This window comes from Coniophora puteana (assembly GCF_000271625.1).
Source record: "Coniophora puteana RWD-64-598 SS2 unplaced genomic scaffold CONPUscaffold_11, whole genome shotgun sequence".
Classification (NCBI taxonomy): domain Eukaryota; kingdom Fungi; phylum Basidiomycota; class Agaricomycetes; order Boletales; family Coniophoraceae; genus Coniophora; species Coniophora puteana.
This window is the reverse complement of record NW_006913063.1, coordinates 1,954,851-1,979,594: the sequence shown is the minus strand read 5'-3', so window position 1 is coordinate 1,979,594 and position 24,744 is coordinate 1,954,851. Positions and strand designations below refer to the sequence as shown.

The following is a 24,744-nucleotide window of genomic DNA, read 5'->3' as shown; positions in this document are numbered from 1 at the left end:
TATGGGCCAACGGCTTACATGTGGGCACTTCAGATGAATCTACCGTACTTCCTTGAGCCTAGGAAAATACATTGCAATCTTCACGCTCAAAGGACGGGATAACATCAACGAGGGCATCAACAGTGCTATGATTGTCGGTGATCGCTACCACGAAGAATTTGTCAAGTATTTTTTTCCGCATAAAACGCAGCTTTTCCTTGTCGGATGCGAGTGAGATACTACGAAATATCATCCTAAATGACTAACTATTATTACATCCAGCGTTCTTTGTTCAACTACGCATCTCCTCAAATTCTCATGCAATACACCTTCCACCACCACTCTGTATTTGGGCGGCGAATTGAGCTAGCGTCACAATGACTGGACGCCATGCATACTCACCAGGAACCTGAACAACAGTCCATGCGGATGGCGCGCCAGGTCTCCATTGATGCTGAGTCCTGCAGTGTCGACGGACAGCTGAGCAATCGCTTGAGCAGTAATGACAGGCATTGCATCTGAAGCGCTTGATGTTGAAGCTATATTCCACAAAGGTCGGTACCAGCATTAATAGTGCAAGGAAATTCGGCGTAGGAGTAGCAGACAACGACGCACTGTTTTCCTTCGACATGGCTTCGGAGGTCCCTCTTTTGACGAAATACCGAGGTACATCCTGGATATGCGCAAACAAAGCTTCCGTTCTGTTCCTCTAGCGTTTACAATAGCTTGAGCTGCAGACTGAGGAAAGACTAACCTGAATGTGGGGAGTGGAGAGGATCGAGTGAGACATCGCGTATTGTCGCTTGGTAGAGACGGAGATGTTTTTTAATCTCAAGAGTGCGCGAGAGGTACAAGTTTTTATACCTTTCTAACATGAACGGAGGGGCGATCAGCTTTACGCAGGACCACTACTTCGGTACTCGGAGCGGTGGTCTCGGACGCACTGGCAATTAGCCTCCTGGCCATCGGTTGATGGCGTCGAGCTTGTCGCCAGCCAATCGGGTGTCCAGCTACGCGTGCGGCAAGGGATACGTGAAGGGCATACTAGTAACCAGGACCCATGGTCAATAGGAGTCTGGTTAAGGCTCAGCGATCACTAGGGCTCCACCCGCGCTCGGTCATTGGCCTGACCAGTCAGCGGCCAGTGTAACGTTGTGTTATAACCGCACTGCCTGTTGGAAGTGACCCTCATATTCATAATACTAGTATGATCGCTGTCCTGGTAGTACACAGCAGCTAACGCATCAGTAAAGATGAAAAATGCTTGTCGCGCCTTGTACAAGGTTGTGCAACCCTGCACAAGGCAACAATCCGACCATGACGCCGAAATCGGCAAGGCAAGTCTATTGGCGCAGCAAGGTCGCTTCCGAGTCGGAGGAGCGGAGTTTACACGGACAAGTGCCTGCAAGGCAAATGAATTTACTTTGTTCGGTTGTCTAGGAGTATTCCTAGACCATATTCCGGACCTTAAACATCATCTTGAGGCTTGGGAATATCCGAATACTAAGTATCAGATTATTTTTACGATTCAATGTTGGGTTTTATGTTTCATGACGCCTTGTCGCCTTGTGGCAAGGTGACAAGGCTGACAAGAAATTTGCGGTTTTACTGATGCGCTCGGTGTTTGCATTGGGGCTTTCCGGGCGCGCATGAACATGGACCCTCATGATGGTGGTCTGCATGACGGTTTCTCCCGTGTCGCCGGGGGTGTCTTCGCTGCACGGGTACCTGATTGACTAGTGACTAGCGGCCGGCAAAGCCGCATCAGCCTTTCCAAACGATCTTTCTTGAACGCGTCTTGCGTAAAGCTGCTCGTTTGCTCATTTCGAGCAGCAAGCCAGCACAATCTGACCAATACCTGCGCGGTGATTGAGATACACGACATAGAGGTGGAGAAGATAAAGGTCCTGCTCGAAGGGGCTCGACAAAGGAGAGTGGGTGAATTTTACAGCATTATCGTATTTTCATTCATATTGCAGAAACATAGCACAAAAACAAAGCAAAGCAAATGAGTGACTTATATCCCGTACGTATATATCCAAATATCAATAGCTAAACACATAAATGCACGAAACGAATGTGAACCGCACACTCAACAGATAACGCACGAATCCTGCCTCTTCCCACCTGGAATCGCCCTCGCCTCCTCTCTCAACACCCGATTAACCGTCCTCAGCTCCTCATTCTCATACTTCAGCCTCCGCGCCCTCGCCCTCTCCTCGCGCCTCAGCCGCGCCAGCACAGGCAACAAGCGCGCGACCTCCTCCCACGGCGCACAGCGCTCGCGTATGCGCTCGACCATCTCGGGCGCGACGCACTCGGCGGGGTCCGTCCAGGACGTGCCCCACTGCAGCAGGCACCCGGGCGGGCAGAGCGCGGAGAGGACCAGAGCGACGGTCTGCGGCGAGCGCGCGCGCGAGAGGCCGACGTACAGAGTGCGCAGGGAGGGGAAGGGGTTGAGTGACTCGAGTTCGTGTTGTGAGGGGATAGGGCTCGGGAAGGGGGCGCTGGGGAGCGGGCGTGAGCGCGAGCGGATGGTGGGGAGGGCGTCTTCGAAGGATGGGGGGAAGGCGAGGGCGGCGCTGGGGGGTGCTGGGGTGGAGGTGGAAGGGGCGGGAGAGGAGGAGGAGAGGGAAGATATGGAGGAAGATGAGGCAGATGATTTAGATGATGTAGATTTAGATTTGGACTTGGTACGAGGGAGCGAAGGGGCTCGTACGGGCGTTGGGGCGTCGTCGAGGAATAGTCCGAGGGTGTGCAGTCGCGGGCAGTGCCGAGCGAATGGGATCAGTGCGCGTAGGCCCAACGCGGGGTAGCCGTCGAGTGCAAGAAGCGGTTCGGGGTTTAACTTGAGGAGCTCAAGCGAGGGCCAGCTCTGTGCGAGCTTCTCGAGTTGCTCAAAGGTCACGTGGACGGGGGCTCCATGCATAATCTCAAAGTGCGTGAGGTTGGGTAGAGACAGAGCGGGCGCCAGATCCTCATATGTGAGCGGAGCCAGCGCGGCGTGCCCACGAAGGCGGGCGTGTGCGGCTGGACCTGGGCCTGTGGCAGTCATGGTATGAGGAGGGTCGGGAGGATGAACAGCCAGCGGGCCTTGGACATAGAAGTGGCCCGGCGGGATATGCAGCAGCTCGAGCACGAGCACGTTGAGCAAGCTGCACGAGTCCGCGAGGACGGAAAAGAGTGTGTGCACTTCCGCGGGCGTCTGCGCCCAGTATGAGTTGAGATAGAGTTGCGTCAGGTTGATCGGCGCCGTGGGTGCGTTCATGAACGCCGTGAGATGCTCGAGTCGTCCCGTTAGCGAGAGGTCGTATAGCTGCGGGAATGCACCCGGCAGAAGCATGGGCTCAAAGTGCGCGACATCGGCGGGGTCTCCGCGCCCCTGTTCATCGCCGTGTTCAAACTGGATCACACCGATATGCTGCATCGTCGCGAGGTGGGTGACGATACGGGAGGTGAAGAAGAACTCGGGGAAGATGACGGTGCGTAGCTCCGGCAGGCCTGCGAGGAGCGTGTCAATGATGATGTCTTCAACGCTCTCGATCGAGAATGGGACACGCAGGTCAAGTTTCGTGAGACGGGGCATGCGCGTAACGAAGTCCATGAAGAACTTCCTCGTCCGCGAGGGACCACCGCCGGAGATGACGTCGGGAACGCTGATGATGAGGGTGCGTACGCGCGGGTGCATGAAGAGGACAGCGCGCTCGGCAGAGCGCGGGGAGGAGGTGACCCATTCGAGAGTGTGTAGGTTGGGCAGGATCTCGGATGCGGTGCGTGTGAGGGCGACGTCTTCGAGGATGGAGAGCACGCTGCGGATCGTGAGCGGGTGCTCGTTCAGCCGCAAGCAGCGCACGCGGCGGGCATATTTGGCAAATTTGGACCAGTCGATGGCATCTGGTGTCCTCTGGAACTTCTGGAGGGACGTCAGATATTCGGGGGAGGCTAACAGGTAGGGAGGTGGACGCACCCAGACATGACCCTCAAGACACTCAATCGGACACAGCGCGTTGAACAGCTGAAAGATGTTGTCAACGTTTCTCCAAAGCATATCCAACCCAATGGTTGACCATTGTTTGCACACGCAGGCGTTGTTGACATTATCTTCCCGGTCGAGGTAGCTGAAGATGAACTCGAGGAGCTCTGGTACGAAGAGAACGCGGTGGGAAGCTGGGCGGAAGGCAGGTGCTGGTGCGGAAGACTTTGTAGTAGTACGTTTCCGAACACGACGCATGCTGTTCGAAGGCCGAGAGGGGCTTTGTTTGAATTGGAAGGACATTGGAGGCTAGAGGACAATTAACGCTCGCCTACTGAGCAAGGTGATTCAAGTGTGTAGGCATCGTTAGATTGGGCTTGATTACACAGTAACTCCCTGCTCACCTTGCTGGAATAAACCCAAAGGTTGGGTATAACACAAGCAGTGAGCGTAACCCGAGGTGCCAGGACCAAGGAGGTTGAGCAGGAGCAAGAGGGCCAAGGCCAACCGTGTCAACGCTGCCTATCGACCACGTGACGAATTCATCCATCTTCGGCAAACGTGGTGACGGTCAACTCTCCCAGCCTTCTTGACATCGTTCGTCACTGATTCATCTCCTGTGCATTCAACATGAGTGGCCCACACGCGAATATTTCATCGGTATGGATGAATGAGATTTCACCGTTCAACGTTCCTGAGCCAAAACTATCACGGAACCTGAACAACGCCATGTCCCTGGTCAAAAGGTTTCGCATAGATAACGATTACGTGGATGGTATTATGGTGCGCATATCGCGCTCTGCTTTGGATCGAGCTCCTGACCATAACATATTAAACGCGTTAGAGAGCTATCTTGGAAGAAGTTACACACCTTTCGCCTACGGAAGGAGGTCAGATGGATCCGGACTCAAAATGGAATTCCTTAACCCATGCAATTGTTCGGGCTGGCCTGATCGAAACCATGGCGGAGAAATTATCTGAGCCTTGGAATGAAGTCATATGCACAAATTACGATAAGCTCCTTATCGGATACACGTCGAAGTGCCACGGATGGCAAATCTTGCTGGATGTATCTGGCTCGGGAACCATCGAAGAGCGACGGCTCTCGCTAGATAGGCTTCTCAACACAAAGTTTCTCCAGTTTTGTTTATTGGTAAGCATATAATGGAGATCTTCATTTGCAAGCGATGACCAGTTCCTGCCAGGCTTTATATGATCGCGTGCTGATATTTAGCAGATTAACGGCGCAAATGACCACTAAGCTATGCAAAGAGTCATTCCTCCCCGAAAGACTACCTCCCCGAGACGTCGGCATCTTAATATCATATCTATGTACCCTTGCGTTGCAGAATCCGGACGCATACTCAGATCAGCTGATTAATAGGGCAACGAAGTGGCAGTGTCACCCTAGTGGACTACACGACCAAGATCCTTGGAACAGAAACGACAAACATCGGCGCATGATGGCCAAACGAGTCTTCGGAGAGTTGCAGGTTCATGCCCTCACCGCCGCTCGTGCACTGGTTATCCTGAACGTCAAGTGGTCACCGTCGCACCTTCTCGGGATTACCAAAGAGAGCCCTAACCTCCTTGATTTACTTCTGGATTGTACCATTCTTGAGCCATGCGACGTCAACCCGGAAAGCGCAGCTACCTCACTGGCATGCGAAATATTATGCGCTCTGTTCAGGTGGCCGTCCGAGATGATACCTGGTGTATCAACATCGGAGTCTAAAGCCTTTGGTCTCGCCAATACAAAGACGTTGTCCCAGTCGATGAAGTTGCTTACTTCTCAAAAAAGATGGGCGGAAAGACTTGTCGAAGCGTGGGCAGCCTCTGGAGCGTGGCTAGAAGGAGGCGATGACCTCCAACGGTGAGCGCCCAGCTTTTTTGAGAGATATGAATAGGAAGCTGAAGTGCTGTCAAATGACAGTCGTGTGGCTGCCGTCAAAAGTCTCTACGATGGTAGCCGGTGTCCGTACATGGAGGACGTATCTGAGACGATCTACGAAATAAGAAGTCAGTATTTCGCTCGAAGTCTTCACATTGCTCAGTCTCATTCTAATATCGCGCAACAGGTTACGCTCGCATTTCCATTCTTCGGCTCATCGCGACGATGACACATTGCGCGGACGCTGCCGGGGTCAAAAACGTCGACATCTACTCTCTGTTGCCAGTAGCATACCAAGCTTCCCTCAGGAACGACATCGCCGAACATCCTCTCGTATACGATATTTGCGACTTGCCAACATGGACTAAAGTACACGCCACTCGTGATGACCACTTTGATCCTTTCATTGTGGCGCCAGAGTATGTCCTGGGCCCTACAGCGTTTGCGCGCCTGTTGGTGATTTTAGCCCAGCGAAACGCCCTGAAAACAGTACAGCTTCTCCAGAAGGCACCCGAAGGCCTCTCACCCCATACCTCCCTGGCTCAGATCCAGCAGATAACACACCCAGATATCATCCGGCGCTTTCTAGAGATTTGCGTGCTGCGCACGATGGACTATTCTCGGGAGACGCTCCAGAGCGGGGATGCCACTACCTCCTCCGACTCGGATGCTTTGCGCTGCGACGCCTCTTTCGGTTATACAGCCGAGCTCGCGGCGGCCGTAGTCGCTTTCCACAATCTCACGGACGGCGCGTACACCAGCTTCAGTACCGCGCTCAGGGCGCGGTACTTGCTGGTGGTGTCGCTGGGCAGCGTAGCGAAGTATTCGATGCAGGTGCACCAGCACCGGCGCGCGTATTTTGCGGCCCTCGCAGCGCTTGATCTGAACATGAACAGCGCCCCTGATCAACGGGTTGAAGCTGGCTATATCCGGGAGTATGAGAAGTTAGCCCGTGAGGCTGAGGTGGCACTTGACTCAAAGTCGTCTGTACAAAAGTAATTTGTGCTAGGCGAACAAATTATCATTACTGTCCACTTCTGAACAACTATGTCCACCTTTTTTACCTGATGATTGATACTTGGTATATGCTCTGAGGACATGAACTTGCGCTCGCGAGAAGCATGAATCGATATTTTCTGCATTTGTGAAGACTCTGGATGTTAAACTAGGTGTTTCATATGCGGAATGCGAAGCTCGTGTCCTTGCGTTCAATGAGGAAGCTCAGCGCTTAGATGAAGGCCGGGTATTGAGACTTACGGTCTCTAAATACTCAGGTACGTCCTCAAACATATATACGCAAGCCTTAATAGATTACTCAAATGAAACTGCGAAATAAGACATGAGGGTTCCGGAACCACGGCCCGAAGCCGCCGGAAGACATGGTGGTCGCGAATATTAAGAGTCCGACGGCGCAAGTTTTTCTCTGCAACCCTCTCGACTTCGCGTACGGCATATCCCTCGCTCTACAGGATGGAAGATCGTCAAGTTGGGGTGGATCTTGAACTGAAGGACGAGATTCGACGCATGTTCGACGCCCCTAAGCCTCAGCTCACTAACAGCCTCGCCAAATGTTTCGAACAAGCGAGAACACCTCAAATAGACAGCGCTGCTGTCATTTCAATTCTGGTGAGCCTCTCAGACTTTGGCCAGGTTTCGATGGAGTGTTACGTACATAAGCTCATAGACAAATTTTAGAGCGTTATGCGAGAGATAGTCGATAGTCGCCCCTCCTAAGCATGCGATAGAAAGCTCAGCGACAACAGCTCCACGCAGCTCAAAATGGACTTCTTCTGTGGAAGCAAGCGTTCGAGCTGGTCTAATTGAGACTATGGCGTCCATACTCTCGGTTCCTTGGGATGAGTCCATGTGCTCGGATACTCCGCAACTCATCAAGGGCTATATGGTAAAGTCTGACGCTTGGGATATCTTGGTTAGCGTCTCTTGCTCGGAAGGCCTCCGGGAGCGACGTTCCGCGCTCAACAGGCAGCTAAAAGCAGGGATCCCTCAGACTTGTTTGACTGTGAGTATCTCAACGAGCCACCTTGGTCTGGTATGCACTTAGAGACGTCATATAGGCCTTGCATCATCCTGTGCTTCTATTCAGTAAATTGACGGCGGAGCTCCTTTGGACGCTGTGCACCGAGTCTTTCCTCCCCGAGATGCTATCAGCTCGGGACTCTGGCATCATCATCACGTCTCTGTGCACCTTTGCGCTGCAAGATCCGCAGGGCTATTCGGATCAGTTAAACGACCCTGCAAAAAAGTGGCAAAGTCTACCTCTCAAGCTGTACGACGAGGATCCGTGGTGTCTCAACGATGAATCTCGATAGGCTATGGCAAGGATAATCTTCGGGATATCGCAGAATTACGCGCTCCATGCTGTTCGCGGCTTGCTCTGTATGAAACCGATGTCGACGTCAAAGCGCCATCTCGAAATCATGAAACAAAATCCGACACTTATGGACTTGCTTTCAGACTACACCATCCTCGAACATGGTCGTTTACTCCCGGAAAGCGCGGCGAACTCAATGGCATGCGAGGCTTTGTGTGCTCTGTTCAGATGGCCTCCCGATACAATCCCTGGAGTGTTGACGTCAGCTGACAAAGCTTTCGGTATCGGAAACACAAGGGCGTTGATCCAGTCCATGCAGATTCTCACATCACAGTCTAGGTGGGTAGAACAGCTGATAGAAGCATGGATCGCCTCCGGGACTTGGGCTGAGAAGACCGAAGAGTTGGAGCGGTGAATGAGTGGTCGACAGTAAGTGGAACACTGAGATAATATATATTTCTAGTAGCTTTACAGCCGTCGAATCCCTCTGTAACGACGACCGATCTCCCTTCACGGAGAAGGCACGACAAAGCAATCTTGGCAGAGCCGGTGTGCTACACTCGCCGTGAACCATTCAAATGACTGATCTCACTATGTTTCCGTTCAACAGGCCGCTCTCGTATGTCCATTCTCCGCATTGTCATCACTTTAACACACTACGCCGATGCTGCTGGTGTCAAGAACATCAACATCTACCCCTTTCTGGTGATTGCGTATCAGGCTAGCGACAAGATTGCTTCGGAAGATGATCGCCATCGCCTACAGAAAATCCTCGAGTGGCCACAATGGGAACAGCTAGCGCGCGACCGTGAAATTGTCCCGTTCAGCGTGGCTCCGGAATATGTCCTTGGACCAACAGCTTTCGCGCGCCTCTTGATTGTGTTGGCTCGGCGAAATGCGCTGAGCAGTACTCAGCTCCTCCACAAATCTCCTGAAGGCTTATCACCCACGACTTCCCTCGCCCAGATCCTGCTTATGACACATTCAAACGTGATCAAGCGTTCTGTGAAGATTTCTGGGGAACGTGTCAGATATCATATGGTATGATAGAAGCTGACGCACGCAGGAAAGCCAAAATCGTACATGGGGACTCCCGCTCCAGCATCGCTTACGGAGAGTGTGCAGAGCTTGCAATGGCAATCGTCACTTTCTCCGACCCCACACACAACCCAAATATCAAGGCCGCTTACAGGGTACGCTACAATCTCGTGACAAACCTGGGCGACGTCGCGCAGCTGGCATTTAAGCTGAAACAGTATCGACGTGCGTACTTCGCGACACTCGCGGCACTCGATCTGGACGTACACAGCGACCCTTGGGAGAAGGCAGATGCCGGTCTTATCAAAAATTATAAGCGGGTCGCTCGCGAAGCTAAGGAAGTGCTTGACTCAGAGTAAAATGTGTAGAAAACCTTAGCGTAAACCCAAACATCCTTTACCCCTAGTTTACCCTGCCCATTCCAGATATTTTTCATCTTCTCGTCCCGTCAAATGCTATCATTTCTCACCTTCCATCGCCCATTTTCTACACGCAGTTTCCTCAACGTAGCTACGATTTCCCCGCTAATACTAACCTCCTATATTATGACAGGTTTGTGCACGAGCGCGGCCAGAGAGACTGGGAAAGGCGACAGTGCAACGCTGATACGAGGTGAGCCGCCATTATTGTCCCTTTCCTTGTAAATAATGCGGATGGCGCTACTTTTACGCAGAGATTTGAGTCGGCATATCTGAAGTCAATGGATCCGAGAGCTTATGAAGTTGCAGTCAAGTTTCTGCCAAAGAAAGAACATCGTGGAAGATTTAGGGCTCCGTTGAAGTCGGAAGGTCGCCTCAGAGCCATCTAGAATGGGAAACTTGAAATCGCAACAGGATTTCAGACCATCACTACCCTACCAACCGCTCACTGGCTCCGTTAACTTGAACTTGACCTTGAGCGTTTGAGAACTTCAAGTTGAGTCTCCGAAATAGGTTTCGGCCGATGCCGAGATATTTATTGTCCGCCATACTTGCGCAAACGGTGTTGCGGCATTGGAAATGCGTTCACGCGACCCTGGCTTTTAGACTCGTGACCAGTCTCCCGAGACGCGTACCCAAAAGGGTAACAGGCCTGGGGGGCCTTCGCATCTGGGAGACTGGGAGATTTCGTCGACTCCCTGGCAGGGAGCCAACTGAGTTTGAAAACTGGCAGTAAAGAAGCATCAAGAAGCGTCGGAGATCAGTTAGGTAAGCCGGCATCCCCGCAGCCGATCGGGCACTTGTAGTCTCGCGTCGCGTTGCGCTCTGTACTACGCGCCGTGTCCATGAAATATCATGAGTTGTACCCTCTCCCTCCTGTGTGAACACACGATATGTTACCCTGGACTCATCCTGACTACTACCAGCCTCCTCCATTGTCTCCACTGCTGTTATTTTAACTGCTGCAATCATGATGAACTATACCTCTGGTTAGGCTCTGAGGAAACCAGGCTCAGGGAGCTTTTGGCTGCTCTGGCTGACATAAATACGACAGAAATTGGCCTCCACAACTCTTGGCATGATCCTGGATACTCTGTGGAAGAGTGCTACATCAAGGCTGGGCTGGAGTGGTTCTCGAAGGCAGGAAAATCAACGACTAAAGTACTGATTATGATTCTATAAGCAAAGACTCAGATAGGCTATTGTACACCTTATTCGACTAGTTTTCTGGGCAGCCAGGTGCCTACTTTCCTCTGGAACGTGCTCGGAAATGTTCTCCAATGGAAAGCGAGGCTCGAATCTATGGTAAGAGACAAATCTATGATGCACACTGTTCTCATATCCGATTTTTTAACGGAATGTGCGAACACTCCGGATGAAGCTGGTGAGGCGGGGAACGTGTCCATTATGTCGGAAGAACTGGTCAGGTACGCAGAGGATGTTACAACAATTGCCGCTTTGAATATCCTATAAAATATGAGAGGGGGATCATGCAGAGACGAGCAGAGTGAGCACCTTCCAAAGCTCCTCACCATCCACTGGGGTCTCCTGGTTGACTTGAATCATAGGGACGCCGAAGCTATCAAACTTCGAAAACTGAAGCCAGTAAGCATGTAGTTGGATGAATCAGAGCACAACATATACAACTGTCTTGCAAAAGTTTGAGAGGCGAGGTGGCGAGTGCAATTTTCAAGAAGGGATCACCAAAGGGAATGGGAAGGATCATAATAAGCGTCAGGTTCTCAACAAAGGCGGGAGAGTGCTTGTCAAGCGATCGGCGTGCATTATCAGACAATAATTATAAGTCGATATGCTCGAATACATTCACAACATAGCGATGATAATCGGGGTAGACAATGTAGGATACAGACGAGGCGGCACTTAGATGCGATGCGTCTGCGATTCAGGGGCTCAGTTCCCTTATCCGGGAGTGAGCTTCTCTCGGGCCGAGGCCAAATTCAAACTCAGTTGGCTCCCTGCCAGGGAGTCGACGAAATCTCCCAGTCTCCCAGATGCGAAGGCCCCCCAGGCCTGTTACCCTTTTGGGTACGCGTCTCGGGAGACTGGTCACGAGTCTACCTGGCTTTGCCTTCAGAGCGATTTCTCATTTTTAGCCGCTCAAGATGGACGACTACCCAAACATTTCTGATCGCGGCACCGACGTCGAGATCCGACGCATCTTCGAGGTCCCTGAGCCTCAGCTCACTGATAACCTGACCGAGTTTTTCACGCGGGCGAGAACACTTCCGATAGACAGCGATTACGTATTTTACATCTTAGTGAGTACCCGATTTTACGGCCGAGCGCGTTCATAGCTTTTGAAGTCTCACACGTATGTTTTATTAGAGGATCATGAAGAAGGTAGTGCCCATTCGGGACGGGACAGAAGATCTCCAAACAGCTCGGAATAACAACTCGGGATGGCCTCCTTCTGTGGAGTCAAGCGTTCGAGCTGGGCTGGTCGAGACCATGATTGCCATAATCTCTAACCCCTGGGACGATGCGCTATACGAAGATACGCGTAAACTTGTCAAAGGCTACATGGCGAAGGAGCTGGCCTGGAGTATCCTGATCAATGTCTCTGAGTGGGGAGACTTTCATGAGCGACACTCCCTGCTCGACAAACAACTGAAAGCAGGTGTTACTCAGCTATGCTTGAAAGTAAGGTGTTTCATGTACCACTCTAACTTACAGTCTTTGCTCAACAGTTCATTTCAGAATCTGTACCATCGCGTGCTGTTGTTTAGCCGCCTAGCGTTGCAGCTGCTGTTTGCGTTGTGCCGCCACTCTTTTCTCCCCGAAAAGCTATCACCTGGCGAAGTTGGCACTGTCACCGAATGGCTCTGCACCTTTGCACTGCAAGATGGTGACTGCTACGCCGATCAGCTGATAGATCCAGCGAAGAAGTGGCAGTGGGAATTCAGCAGTCTAAGTCTGGAGGGTCCATGGAACAAAGGCGATGAAACTCGGCGTCTAATGGCTAGGCATCTGTTTGAGCAAAACCAAACACGGGCTCTCAACTCCGTCCGCGTTCTACTATGTATGGACAGAACTTCGTCACCGACTCGGCTGCTTCAAGTCATCAAACAGACCCCAACGATCATTGACTTGCTTTTGGATTGCATGACTATCGAGTTCCCCCGCGTCTTTCCAAAAAGCACACCAAGCTCACTAGCATCCGAGGCTTTATGCGCCTTGTTTGCGTGGTCACCGGACGTCGTCCCCGGAGTATCAACGTCAACGGAGAAAGTCCTTGCTGCGGGTGACATAAAGGCATTGAAGCAATCAATGCAGTTTCTCACTTCGCAGGACAAGTGGGTAGATAGGGTTGTACAAGCGTGGATGGACTCCGAAGAATGGAGTGAGGACTCTGAAGTTGTCAGACGGTAAATACAAGGGCCGCACTCTCTAACACGGCGAATGCTCACTGACTGTGCGCCCGTAGTAGCTTCGCTGCTACGAAATCCCTCTATGGCGCTTGGGGATCACCAACAAAGATGAGAGCAGTTGCGAACATCCGCGACGGGCTCGGTAAGTAAACTATACGCTTTTAGCCGTGAAAATGAATGATCTAATAGCATTTCACGGTCATGAATAGGCCGCTCTCGCATATCAATCCTTCGCCTCATCACCACACTGACGCATTGCGCTGACGCTGCTGGTGTCAAAAACGTCGATATCTATCCCTTACTTGCCGTGTCATACCGGGCTAGCTTCAAGATTGGCGCAGAAGAGCACCATCGTACGCAAGATATTTGCGAGTGGCCGTTATGGACAAACCTGGCGCTCGTGCACGTCGGGTACATCGACCCTTTTCATGTGGCTCCGGAGCGTATAATCGGACCTACGGCTTTCGCACGTCTATTACTCATATTGGCCCAGCGAAATGCTCTAAACAGCATCCAACTTCTCCAGAGAACACCCCACGGCCTATCTCCTACAACCTCCCTCGCTCAGTTGCAGCAAATGACGCATCCGGACATCATACGGCGTTTTCTCAAAATTTCCGTCTATCGGGCCAGGATTTATATGGATAAGGCGACAGACATGGAATTACTCGGCCACGCGAAGGAGAATTCGCCTCTATCCAGCGTCGCATTCAATAGCACCGCGGAGCTCGCAGCGTCTATCGTTGCCTTTGTCAATCTTACGGGCGACGTATACACCGGCGCTACGTACAGGGCCCATTTCACGCTTGGGATGGCTCTGGCAAGCTTATCTCAGTCATCGCTACAAATGAGGTTATGGAAACGTGCTTATTCGTGGGCTCTGACGGCGCTTGAATTCGACAAGAAAAACGCCCCTGAGGAGAAGCTCAGTGACATTCTTGTTAAGGGTTGCAACCGGGCAGTTCGCGAATCTAAACAGGCCCTTGATCCGCAGTAGAAGAGAAATAAAGGTGCCATTTCTATCGTTTAGACCAAGCATCGACTGACAGCAACATTTTCCAGGCAGCAGTCTCAGTCCAAGGCTAGCAGCCTACGTCTGAGATCTCAATGGCATTTTAATATCCAGGTATCCATCTGCATACAACTGCGCATGGCGACATTATTTTTTATCTTCTTCATCTTTCTGTCGATACGACTATAGAATATAACCATGTCTGACTATGCTTATGGTTTCCTATCTTCCGTACGAAAACAGCAAGCCCTTGTTCACACCCGCCCACCCCGGATTCTCCCTCTTCGAGCGCAAGAGCTCACCAGGCCACGTCGCGGGTGGTGCCTTCCTCTCCGGCTGCTGAGCCTGTTCTGCCTGCACAGCGACCTCATCTCCGAGCACCTTCTCGATTTCCCCGCGCGGGAAAGCCCTCTCCGCAGCCTCAACATCCTTCTGGTCCACGCACGCGTCCGGGTGCGACATGTGAAAGTCAGCAAGCACCGCGCCATGGACAAGTCGCGCAAGAATGGAGATGCGCTCGGCGATGCCGGGCGAAGTATGCAGCGCTATCGCCACCCAGACCTCGTGTACATCACTCTTTGGCGTGTCGGGGGCATGGGAGGCGATAAAGGCGGCTGCGGCGTCTGCTCCTTCGACCTCGAAGCGCTGTGGCCCATCGCATACCGCCGAGGTGCCCATGTCGTGGAACATGCATGCGACAAACAGCAGTGGGAGGTGGGCAGAGGTGTGCCATGGGGCATATTCGGGCGCGACGGAGAGCGTCTTGGCATGGATGTAGGTGCGCAGGCTGTGGGCAAGGATGAGCGGGTGGAGGTGGGCGCGGACGTATGCGTAGGCTGCGAGGGACAGGGGGTCGGTTGGAACGCAGGCTGGAATGTCGGTTCTTGCGTTTGGGAATATTTCTTGTCCTGGTGCTTGGCTGGAGCTGAGTTGCTCGAGGGCGGATGGTGGACACATCGTGAAGGACGCCTGCGCTATGAGTGGAAATAAAGCATTGGCAGGTAAAATCAACCGAATATATATGGGTTTCCTTTCAGTGATTGCTAAGACGCTATGATTCTGCCCGAAGCTTGACCGAGGCAGCAATTGCGTGACCGTCGCTCGCCCCACAATATCGCAGAGTTTGTTTCATCTTGCAACCAATTGGAGTTGCGAGTGTTAGTCGTGATTGGTTGCAATTGCGCTGCAACGATTGTCATCCCGGGCCCCGGAGCAGAGACTAGAGAGAGCACGTCAGCAGCAGTATAGTAGTATGGATGTAGACGCGATCCATGTCTGGTTTCACTCATGGGGCACTCTCTGAAACCTGCTAAGTTGAAACTGTTGTCTCGTCACTTCCCACGCGCCCGCGTTCGGCGCACGCCCTAGATTGTCGCAGAGTTAGCTGATCTTCCTCATTCTATTGGATCACTCATATGCTTGCATACAGTCCACAAAACTGTTTGAGCGTTGTCTATGAATGCAAAGAACACATATACGCGCCATCTATACATCGACAGGTTCAGAGACTCCCCAATTTCCAAGGATCATACGATGAGATTCCCGGGTGGCCCGCTCACGGGCTCTCCGCTCCTCGAAAATGGGCACCACTCTATCTGCTAGATCATCCACCGTCCACCTATCTACCTTCCCGTCTGCTTCGTCTACATGTAGCTTCTTGATCGCAGCAGTGAGCTCCTTTCCGGCGTACGTGAAGTCAGGAACCCAGGTAGCTGCGTGAACGAGGTTCGGAAAGGAACGCGCCAAGACGACGCTCGCAGGCGCAAGGTTGTCATATTTGGTGCGATAGATCTCAAGGACACGAAGGCTCTTGCTTCGCTGGGAGATCTCCGCCGACGGGTTCGTGAAGTTAGGGCTGTCCGAGTTGTACGGAATTGCGAGCTTCTCTATGCGGGGAAACGCTTCTGCTACGGTGAGGATGTCGTCAAAGGAGATGGGGCATTTGGACTCTTCTCTGTCCAGAGACGGGAATGAAAGTTCTTCCAGGAGGGGCCAGGATTGGGCCATTTCGAGTAGTCCACTTAAGGTAGGTATTACGTCGGGGAAAGAATACCATATGTTGAGACAGCGGAGTGCGTGGAAGTGAAGTACGGGACGGAAGGTGGACAGCTTCAAGAGACTTATGTGCCGCAACGGGGATCCATAATTGGCCAGCTCAAACCTTTGAATTTCTGTGGCCCCAGGAAGTGTTCTCAACGTATCACAGAGCTGATATACGTCGTCGGGGGAGAGCTGGTCGTGGAAATCGAGGGCAAGTGAAGATGGAATGCTGGTGAATGTATGAAGTAGGGCAATGCCATTCTCAACTCGCGGTAGAACGAGTTTGAGCGTAGCGAGTGCCGGAAAGGCGTATAACGTCCTACTTTCTTGTGAGTGTTTACACTTGCCTTCTGTGCTTCCGATCCACATCCCAGTCAGCCTGAGTTCTCGGAGGTTCGGGTTGGCGGACGCATAAGTAAAGGCATCGCTCAAGAGATCCGGACACTGTAATGAAACGAGGCTGGGTAGCATAACGATGCAGTCGGCAACTGCCTGCAATATCGAGAGGCTTCCTGCTCGGTCATCCTCACCGCTAACTGCAAGACGGCGCAGAATAGGACATGCGGTAGGTAAAGCCTGAAGCAGAACAGCGGCGTCGTCTCGGTCTGAGTTTATATGTAGGTCGAGGGTCGTGAGGGAAGACAGCAACAATGGCCGATGAACGGACCAGGGTCGAGATGTCGCTGCTTGACGGTCGTCCCAGATAACCAAATGTCGGAGTTTGGGGAACACGCTGTCCGCGGTCAAGCCGACAGGTTCTCGTAGCAGACCTCCGGCCAAGTAAGCGCAAAAATCGGATCCAGACATAGAGCCCACAGTGAGTTTTCGGACGTGACGAGTTACTCGCAGAGGCGGTCTATGTTTCTTTGAGATGGGGCTGACAAGAAACCCGTCTGACAAAAGGGTTTGCGTGAATTCGAATCTAGGGTGGGAGGACGGAATGACTTACGATATTCCCGTCCGCATCCCGTTTAAAATCCATGTCCCTCGCAGGCACCACCATCATCAACTCAATCATTCTGGTTGCTTCTGCCCAGCGCATGTCAAGTGCAGGACTCCGGAACGCCTTGCAGGTCCTTGAGAGCGCTTCAAGGGCATGCTTGTTCTCCCAATCTGCGTCCATGACCTGGTTGCCGTCATGGTAAGGGTTTACTGAATGAAGCTCAGCGCATATCATGCAAAGAATCTCTGGAAGAGGAAGGGCACGATGCATTGGTGGACGATCTAGTGTACAGGGATGCGAGATGGTGAAAAGACAAGCCGCACTGTGACGGAGCATGTCGGAGTTGGGAAACGCGTCGCGTCGCTGCCCGTACTCCCACGTGCTGGACACCCCACTCGTCTCTTGGTCTCATTCTTTGTTCACCAAGGCGCAGGGCCGACTCAGGGATCCCACTGTACTTCTGTGCTATGGGCTTGAGAGACGCAGTGCGATGTGGCGACTATCTCACAATCTTGACTGCATCGGCTGCCTGGGCTTTCTGACTCCCTGGACAGCAGTGCTAGTGAACATCTAATGTTCCTCTCATCTGAACGGACAGCTACATCGCAGCCAAGGCTTGTATCCATGAGACATCTGTGAGTCTGTTTTCCCTTTCAATTTCTTTTAGCACCCATACACGCAACGTTAGAGCACACCCTCCGCCATACCGAGTCCCTCTGCTTCGACGGCTGCACGAAGCGGGTCGCACAGCTCCTTCGTGTATGGCGCATGTACACCAGGAGTGGAAATGACGCCATCTAGGACGAACTGTACTGCGATGCCGCACGGGATACCGACGAGACGGGCCATCGCAGAATGTCCGCCCGGTTCGCCGTACGCCTCTAGCGTCGACGTCAGCGTTTGCTAATATGTGCCCTAAGTCAGATCTACAGAGAGTAAACGGGAAGAAATTGGACATACCTTGCTCCCGTCGTTCCACTCTACCTCAAAACGGTGCTGCAACATGACTAGGTCTCGCTCGTTTTCTTCGTACTTCATCAGCACTTCCAGCCGCGCGCAGAGTGTGTCGAGCAAGTTGCCCCCTCGCACGGTCGCCTTTTCGTCCGAAAACAACCCGATCCATTTGAAGCCGGAAATGACCCTTTCCGCCTCCGCTTCATTCGGGAACGCACAAAGTTCCTTGATGCGCTGGACAAGCGTACTGCCCACACCGCTATCAGCACAGCCACCCCTTATGGCCAGGGCGGACTCACCTCTCCGACGCGTTGTTTGAGTTTATTGCCTTCTGCGTCACCTTGGCCCAGCTCATCCCATCCTTCAGCCACTCCTTCTCTTGAACATCTATCCAACCTATCTTCACCAAGGCGGTGATATACTCCGGGAATCCTTTGTACCTCAGCGAGCCACGAGCGACCGTCTCGGCCTCGGGAATCCCGTAGAACTCGCGGAACGGGACTGAGTTCCGGTTCGGATACGCGACGAACGAAAATGCGGGAGAAATGTGATAGGGTCTAGCATTGGCCATGACTTCCTCTCCGGGAACGTCTACCTGTTTGCCGTTCGAGAGGTAAGAGGCTGGGTTGAGCAGCCCGAGGATCATCCCGCGCGCGGACCATGAGAACTTGTATCCGAGCGGGTTCGTGGCGGCTTCGGGTGCGGGGAGGCCTCCACAATACGAGGTGAACGCTTTGATCTTGAGTATCTCCGTCAACGTTCTCACTAATATACACAGCGTGAGGCCTACCTTTCCGCCCTTCGCGTGCACTTCTCCGATCGTCTTGATCGCGTACAGGTGATCGATTCCCGGATCGACGCCTATCTCGTTCATCACGACGATGCCCGCCGCCTTCGCTTCTGCGTCGAGCGCTCGCATGGCGGGCGAGACGTAGCTCGTCGTCACGACGTGTACTTTTGCTTTGATTGCAGCCTTGATGACGTCGGCATGGAATGTATACGGGATAAGAGACACGACGAGGTCGTACTTCGCGACCTCGGCCTCGAGCACCGCTGCGTCGGATGCATCGAGCTGGATAGCCGACGTGTTTAGCAGACCTGACGCGAGTGCTTCGGCGCTGGAGAGCGTTCGGCAAGCTGGTGGGGGAATCCTGTCAGTCTCTGGTCGACAGTCCGTACAAGGAAGCGTTCACCAATTGTCAGCTGATTCTTCGAGTCGCGGACGATGTATTCTGCGCAAGGTCTGGCTACGTAGCCGGACCCAAGCAATAAGATCTTGCGTGCATCCCCATCTCCGTGCTTGTCTGCAGTACGTGCCGCTGAGTGTAAGGACAGCCGCTATATGGCACACTTGCCTAGGGCGGATGGGTTATTGAGTGATGTCATGCTGGTAGAAAGGGAGGCTTGGTATCTTCTGACAACTCATTTCTAGCCATAATATACTAGTCGCCCCGTTGGGGTCGTCGAGTCACTTGGCGTCATGGCGTTCATCCTGGGAAACTTATGCTTACTCTAGCACTCACCACGACACGTAGTGGTTTTGATTTGGTCTTGACCCCGTCGAAATCTAGGAGGTTGACAAAAAGTGGTGCGTGTTGGGCTTAACAGAATCGGAAGCCGTGAATGCAGTTCAAGCCAGTTCGTGCATAAGTTGATATTACTCTGGCTGTACAGCCTGTACTCACTTGCCATTAATTCATTATTCCGAAACCTGAAGAGTAATTGACGTTATAGCGTCAACACAGGCGCTGTTGACCGCTTTACATTTGAGCCTTTGTCTTCAGATACTTCGCTGGATGACTCTGTTATTCCTAACTATTTCACATTAATGAGGTCGCTGATCACAAGCAGTAGATGTGTGTTATCAACCGCTCCTCCGTCAATGGCGGATATCGGCAATCCCCGCATGTCGCTTGTGTCCCTGACTTCCCGTATGAAGGCCTCGAGGCTTCTCTCCATCCCCAAGTTTCGGGCTCCTCCTACTGTCCGAACATGCACAGCGCTCATACGTGGTGAAAACCCATCAAATATTTACTTCATGGGGAACTGTATTAATATGACGGCCAGAGCATGAGGGGCAACGCGCCACAACATGGAGGGAACAGGTGTTTTCCGATGTCGCTCGGCAGCACGATCGATATAAGCCACCCTTTGTTATCATCGCTCTCCCTCTTCCTTCCCTCGTTTATCGATATCTCTTCCTCGAAGACTACTCGCAATGACATCAGGGCCATCGGAGCACAGCGTAGCCTACAATATCGGAGATGTCACTCAGTCCCTCGGCACGCTCACAGAAGGCAACATACGCAACGTTCGATACGTGCGCATCCAATGGGTTGACCTCGCCAACACCATCCGCGTGCGCGTCCTACCTGTCGCGTACTTCCGCAAGCTCTTCCAAACACCAACACCGGGCATCACTGTTGCGACGTGCGCGCTCGCACTCGTCTTCCTTCAACTGCCTGAGGGCTTCAGCCCCGTCGGCGAGTGGGTTCTACGACTAGACATGGCGAGCCTGCGGGCGTGCCCGTATGCGCCTGGTCACGCAGTGGTGCACGGGTTCTTCGAGGAGAAGGTACCGCGACCGTTACTTGGAGGCGGGGAGACAATGGAGCTTGCGGCCTGTCCGAGGACGATACTGAGGCGGGTTACCAAGTACGTTCATTGCGATTTTAAGCGCTATCGCGTCGTTAACATGGCTTGTTTGCTTTGCAGACAAGCAAAGGAGGAGCTTGGCGTCGAATTCCTTGTTGGGTTCGAGTCCGAATTCGTTCTTCTTTCTGCGACGGACCCGCCGAAGGCTATCAACGACGACGGATGGTGCATCGCATCATCAATTTCCGCCGGCACGAAAGGACAGGAGGTTCTCGAAGAGATTGCGGATGCCATCCAGCAAGCTGGGATCGAGCTGCAGATGTATCACTCCGAAGCCGCGCCAGGCCAGGTGCGCATATAGCCACTCCTTTTCCGTCATCCGTACTGATTGCCGTTACGAACAATAGTATGAAATCATCACCGGCCCGCTTCCCCCACTTGAAGCAGCTGATGCTCTTATTCACACCCGCCAGACGATCTTCAACATCGCGACCAAGCACGGTCTACGCGCCACGTTTGCTCCTAGGATTTATCTCGATACATGTGCGTTACTTGTCCACGTGTTTTTCTGAGCTCACCATATCCGACATCACAGGCGGAACTGCATGTCACACGCACATCTCCCCACACAAACGGGACTCCCCGCTCACCTCCCAACCGCCCTCCAAATCCTCCCCCTACCTCAACGTCCTCGAAAGCACCTTCCTCGCGGGCATCCTCGCGCACCTCCCCGCCATTCAGGCCTGCTCGCTGCCCCTTCCCCCGTCGTACGGGCGCATGCTGGATGGCATCTGGTCCGGCGGGACGTACGTCGCGTGGGGGATCGACAACCGCGAGTGCCCCGTGCGGCTGTCCAACGCGCACCAGCCACGCTCGCGCAACTTTGAGCTCAAGTGCGTAGATGGGCTCGCGAACCCGTATATTTCGCTCGCTGCTATCGTCGGCGCAGGTGTGCTCGGCATCAAGGAGGGGAAAGAGGTGGATGCAAAAGACTGCTCGGGGGCGAAGACACCTGCGGAGCTGAGTGATGCGGAGAGGAGGGAGATGGGGATTGTGAAGAGGATGGCACTTAGTTGGGAGGAGGCGAGGGAAAACCTGGCGAAGGACGAGGCGCTCAAGGGTATCATGGGCAATGAGGCTGTCGAGTTGTATCTTGCAGTGAACAAGGTGCGATCTGTCATTTTATCTACTCTGGTCGACAAGCGTACCAACCTCACCCTCCCGCAGGTTGCGGGCACAGTCTACGGTGACGGTAAAGAGAGGGAACAGGCGAAGTTACTTGTTGAGAACTATTAGAGTCGTAGTGTTGGTTTTTAATTTTGCTACTCGACCTCTACCAAGATCCTGCCTCTGGTTCATTGCACACAACGCTATACTAGGTGTCGCCAACCGTCTGAGATATCGATGCAAACTATCAAAGTACACATTGTACATACGGTGACACTCACTCCAAACACAGAGATTGCTCTACAATCTGACCATTTCTTTTCCCATAGGCCTAAACAAACCTGGGCTATGTTTATCTGCCAGTGTGCGATCTGGACAAAACGTAGCGGGAAACCTTGAACTCAAAGCACCCGAACTGAGCACTCTTCACACCGACTGTGGCTGCTAGATGCTCTAAAGCAGACGTAGAGAGGAGCTGCGGGTTTAGTCCTGGGGCACCGAAGTGCAGTAGTTGAGGACATGCAGCCGCAAACCGCGAGTACACCATCAATGGTTATTCCTGTGGTTATCGCCCGTTCTGCGACATTGTGGATATGAAGATGGGCGAGCGAAGGCAGTGATTGTCCGATCTGTAATAGATCTTCGTCGGCCAACGTGATGGGAAGACTCATGCTCAACTCCAGCGATGTCAGGGTACGGCAATGCAGTAAGGGCTCGAAGGTGCGAAGTGTGTTGGAATTCTGTGTTCGTTATCGCTCGCATCATGACGTGTCATATTTTATCTTATTATATCCGAGTTTTCGTAGTATACTGTACCTACACGACCGTAGGTTCATGGGATTTCTGCCTGACATGGAATTAAAATAAGTTCCGCCGAGACCAAAGTTCAAAAGTCCTGCGAACGCGTGATTTTGAACATGGGTCCCAGGTTGGTGACATCACCAAGACATCACTGCCGAAGACAACGAAGGTCAAGAGGGTGTTTCATTAGTAGAAGGAGAAGTTGAAGGCGACACAGACCACCTTTTACAATGTCTGTATTCTTCTTCCATTGGGCTTGTATACATGCGTATCAAGCCTTCACCACCGGTATGACTGAATCATTGAAGCCTGCCACTAGTATGAAGCTCGATATACCATCTCCGGTTAACTGTGGTCGCGGTAAGCGTTCAAAACTCTTAACATTCACATTACAAGGAATATTTGCAGAAAACGCTCACTGCACCGAACGGCTTTATTACATCCGAATATAAGAGTCTTAATTTTTTTTCGTCACGCGGTGAGGTTCATTGTCTTGTGTGACGGGTGACGAACCAGGTCTTAGGTTCATTTTACGAGTCAAGCGTGAGGCGTGACGAACCTACGGTCGTGTAGGTACAGTATATTCCTGTCGTAGATAGTCGAATTCTTCACGCGATCCTTCGGGCACCCTCCTCTTGCCCAGGACAAACGCGCTGTGCGTTGTCGCGAGCCCGTGCGACCTCGATTTTCTACAAAGTGTCACTGGGGGCCCGTGATACATATATGGCTGCACGGCGTCGAGGATGTACATGTGTAACGACTCGAGCTTGACGGTGTGGGATATTTATACCAAGGAGAGAAATTCATCGAGGTCCTGGAGCTCGGCCTCATTTGCACATTCCACGTTCAGATCAAGATGCGGTGGAAAAGAGGCGAAGCCTTGCATGAGAGTGGTAGCGTCGCTAAGATAAATCATGTGAAGGTGCAAACTCCGGAGCACTTGGAAAGGCAAAACCTCGCTGTGATCTAGGGGGAACAGTAGCTCATCTACTATGACTTTCCCACAATAGTCGAGGTGAAGCTCTGTGAGGGATGGAAGCTTCGAGATGTGAAGGAGCGCCGAGGGACGCAAGTTTCTGCAGTTGAGGTGCACCAAATGCGGCAGGCTTTCGACAACCTCGGATATGACTCACGCGTGATTGCTGTTCCATCTCATCGGCACCTTCGTCTCTGAGCAAATCAAGGTGTTGTAGGGCGGGGCATCTCTCTGGGACTAATCTGAGCAAAGAATGGGACATATCGTGCTCGGTATCCACAGTCAACCTCAAAAGAGTTGAGCTGAGGATGAGCTCATACGAGAAATCGTTGATATCAGCGTCGATCCGTAGATCTTGGAGTTTAGGAAAGGTTTGTTCCACGCTCCAGGGTACAGACAGAAGTTGCACAAAGATTAAATTATCGACCATAAACTCGCCTGTGAAGGATAGGATGCGAACTCGAGTTGTGTAGCGATGAAGCAAAGCCATGTGGCTCGATGAGAGGGGTTCCACGAGCCTGATCTGGATGGCGTTAAATACGTTAAAGGAGAGGGCCGCCACGAAGGCATGAACACTCACTGCCTGCGCCACGTCATCTTTGACCAAGAGATGTTCCGGAAGGGTGAACACGACGTTCGCGAGCGTGATCTCATATTTTGACCAAAGCACGTTGAGTGCAGACTCCTTGAACGCTTTACATGTTCTCGCTAGGGCACTCAGCGTTTCCCGTCCCTAGAACCCCTCCGAGCCGAGCAGATACCCGTCTCCTGCGTACGACTCAACGAGGTGATTGAAGATGATACGATGGATTTCGACTATGCAAAGGGAAGGATGCATATTTCAAGATATTGGACAGCACTATAAAGCCAGAGGGTAGGTGAGATAGATGCGAATGCTAGTGGATGACAAGCTAATACAGGACTCGCAGTATATAACGAAGAGTGTGGGAGCGCGGAGCCAGAAACTTTACCGTGCTGTGGCTGCGATGCGGCTCGATCATTGCACTGCACAAACGTATGTACCTGATTTTCAGGTATGCACAAGGTACGTGGCTTCTGATTCTGTTAAATCATGTGTTCTTGACATGAATTTAAAGTCAGGTACATGTACCTGGTATGTAAAATCATGTACTGTTACCCGGAATCGCAAAATCATTGTCATTTTCCGATGCTGGTTGTAGACACAAATAAAATAAAGTTACAAAGGGAGAACTTTGGGACCAGGCATATGTAGC

The 24,744-nt window shown here is 52.3% G+C and overlaps 9 protein-coding genes across 9 annotated transcripts; 5 read left to right on the top strand and 4 right to left on the bottom strand.

Moving 5' to 3' along the window:
- Positions 1-58: 58 nt before the first annotated feature.
- Positions 59-769, bottom strand: CONPUDRAFT_75812 (uncharacterized protein; the record flags this gene model as incomplete). Its single annotated transcript, XM_007773739.1, has 5 exons — positions 59-218; positions 309-322; positions 382-518; positions 595-652; positions 734-769. The coding sequence occupies 5 exons, from the start codon at positions 767-769 to the stop codon at positions 59-61; spliced, it is 405 nt and encodes a 134-aa protein (XP_007771929.1).
- Positions 770-1,873: 1,104 nt separating this feature from the next.
- Positions 1,874-4,210, bottom strand: CONPUDRAFT_129128 (uncharacterized protein; the record flags this gene model as incomplete). Its single annotated transcript, XM_007774142.1, has 4 exons — positions 1,874-2,443; positions 2,699-2,956; positions 3,062-3,635; positions 3,969-4,210. 4 exons carry the CDS (start codon positions 4,208-4,210, stop codon positions 2,072-2,074), a joined length of 1,446 nt encoding a protein of 481 aa, XP_007772332.1. The 3' UTR covers positions 1,874-2,071.
- A 776-nt stretch (positions 4,211-4,986) lies between these two features.
- CONPUDRAFT_168022 (uncharacterized protein) lies at positions 4,987-6,842 on the top strand (the record flags this gene model as incomplete). Its single annotated transcript, XM_007774141.1, has 4 exons — positions 4,987-5,105; positions 5,158-5,825; positions 5,886-5,971; positions 6,031-6,842. The coding sequence occupies exons 2-4, from the start codon at positions 5,203-5,205 to the stop codon at positions 6,840-6,842; spliced, it is 1,521 nt and encodes a 506-aa protein (XP_007772331.1). The 5' UTR covers positions 4,987-5,105; positions 5,158-5,202.
- A 476-nt stretch (positions 6,843-7,318) lies between these two features.
- CONPUDRAFT_168021 (uncharacterized protein) lies at positions 7,319-8,274 on the top strand. Its single transcript, XM_007774140.1, has 3 exons — positions 7,319-7,469; positions 7,539-7,863; positions 7,919-8,274. The coding sequence occupies exons 2-3, from the start codon at positions 7,672-7,674 to the stop codon at positions 8,171-8,173; spliced, it is 447 nt and encodes a 148-aa protein (XP_007772330.1). The 5' UTR covers positions 7,319-7,469; positions 7,539-7,671; the 3' UTR covers positions 8,174-8,274.
- Positions 8,275-8,542: 268 nt separating this feature from the next.
- On the top strand, positions 8,543-9,572 carry CONPUDRAFT_168020 (uncharacterized protein; the record flags this gene model as incomplete). The annotated part of the gene is made up of 3 exons (XM_007774139.1): positions 8,543-8,724; positions 8,786-9,199; positions 9,247-9,572. Exons 2-3 carry the CDS (start codon positions 8,797-8,799, stop codon positions 9,570-9,572), a joined length of 729 nt encoding a protein of 242 aa, XP_007772329.1. The 5' UTR covers positions 8,543-8,724; positions 8,786-8,796.
- A 2,190-nt stretch (positions 9,573-11,762) lies between these two features.
- Positions 11,763-14,031, top strand: CONPUDRAFT_146109 (uncharacterized protein). Its single transcript, XM_007774138.1, has 5 exons — positions 11,763-11,911; positions 11,979-12,293; positions 12,351-13,018; positions 13,078-13,163; positions 13,231-14,031. Exons 2-5 carry the CDS (start codon positions 11,985-11,987, stop codon positions 14,016-14,018), a joined length of 1,851 nt encoding a protein of 616 aa, XP_007772328.1. The 5' UTR covers positions 11,763-11,911; positions 11,979-11,984; the 3' UTR covers positions 14,019-14,031.
- CONPUDRAFT_129125 (uncharacterized protein) lies at positions 13,988-14,990 on the bottom strand (the record flags this gene model as incomplete). The annotated part of the gene is made up of 2 exons (XM_007774137.1): positions 13,988-14,030; positions 14,082-14,990. One exon carries the CDS (start codon positions 14,988-14,990, stop codon positions 14,256-14,258), a length of 735 nt encoding a protein of 244 aa, XP_007772327.1. The 3' UTR covers positions 13,988-14,030; positions 14,082-14,255.
- Positions 14,991-17,600: 2,610 nt separating this feature from the next.
- CONPUDRAFT_168017 (Saccharopine dehydrogenase) lies at positions 17,601-19,356 on the bottom strand (the record flags this gene model as incomplete). Its single annotated transcript, XM_007774136.1, has 6 exons — positions 17,601-17,919; positions 17,977-18,217; positions 18,270-18,709; positions 18,761-19,107; positions 19,164-19,274; positions 19,320-19,356. The coding sequence occupies 6 exons, from the start codon at positions 19,354-19,356 to the stop codon at positions 17,701-17,703; spliced, it is 1,395 nt and encodes a 464-aa protein (XP_007772326.1). The 3' UTR covers positions 17,601-17,700.
- Positions 19,357-19,964: 608 nt separating this feature from the next.
- On the top strand, positions 19,965-21,903 carry CONPUDRAFT_109415 (glutamine synthetase guanido kinase). Its single transcript, XM_007774135.1, has 5 exons — positions 19,965-20,625; positions 20,686-20,914; positions 20,973-21,108; positions 21,161-21,732; positions 21,793-21,903. Exons 1-5 carry the CDS (start codon positions 20,189-20,191, stop codon positions 21,859-21,861), a joined length of 1,443 nt encoding a protein of 480 aa, XP_007772325.1. The 5' UTR covers positions 19,965-20,188; the 3' UTR covers positions 21,862-21,903.
- The last annotated feature ends 2,841 nt before the right edge of the window (positions 21,904-24,744 follow it).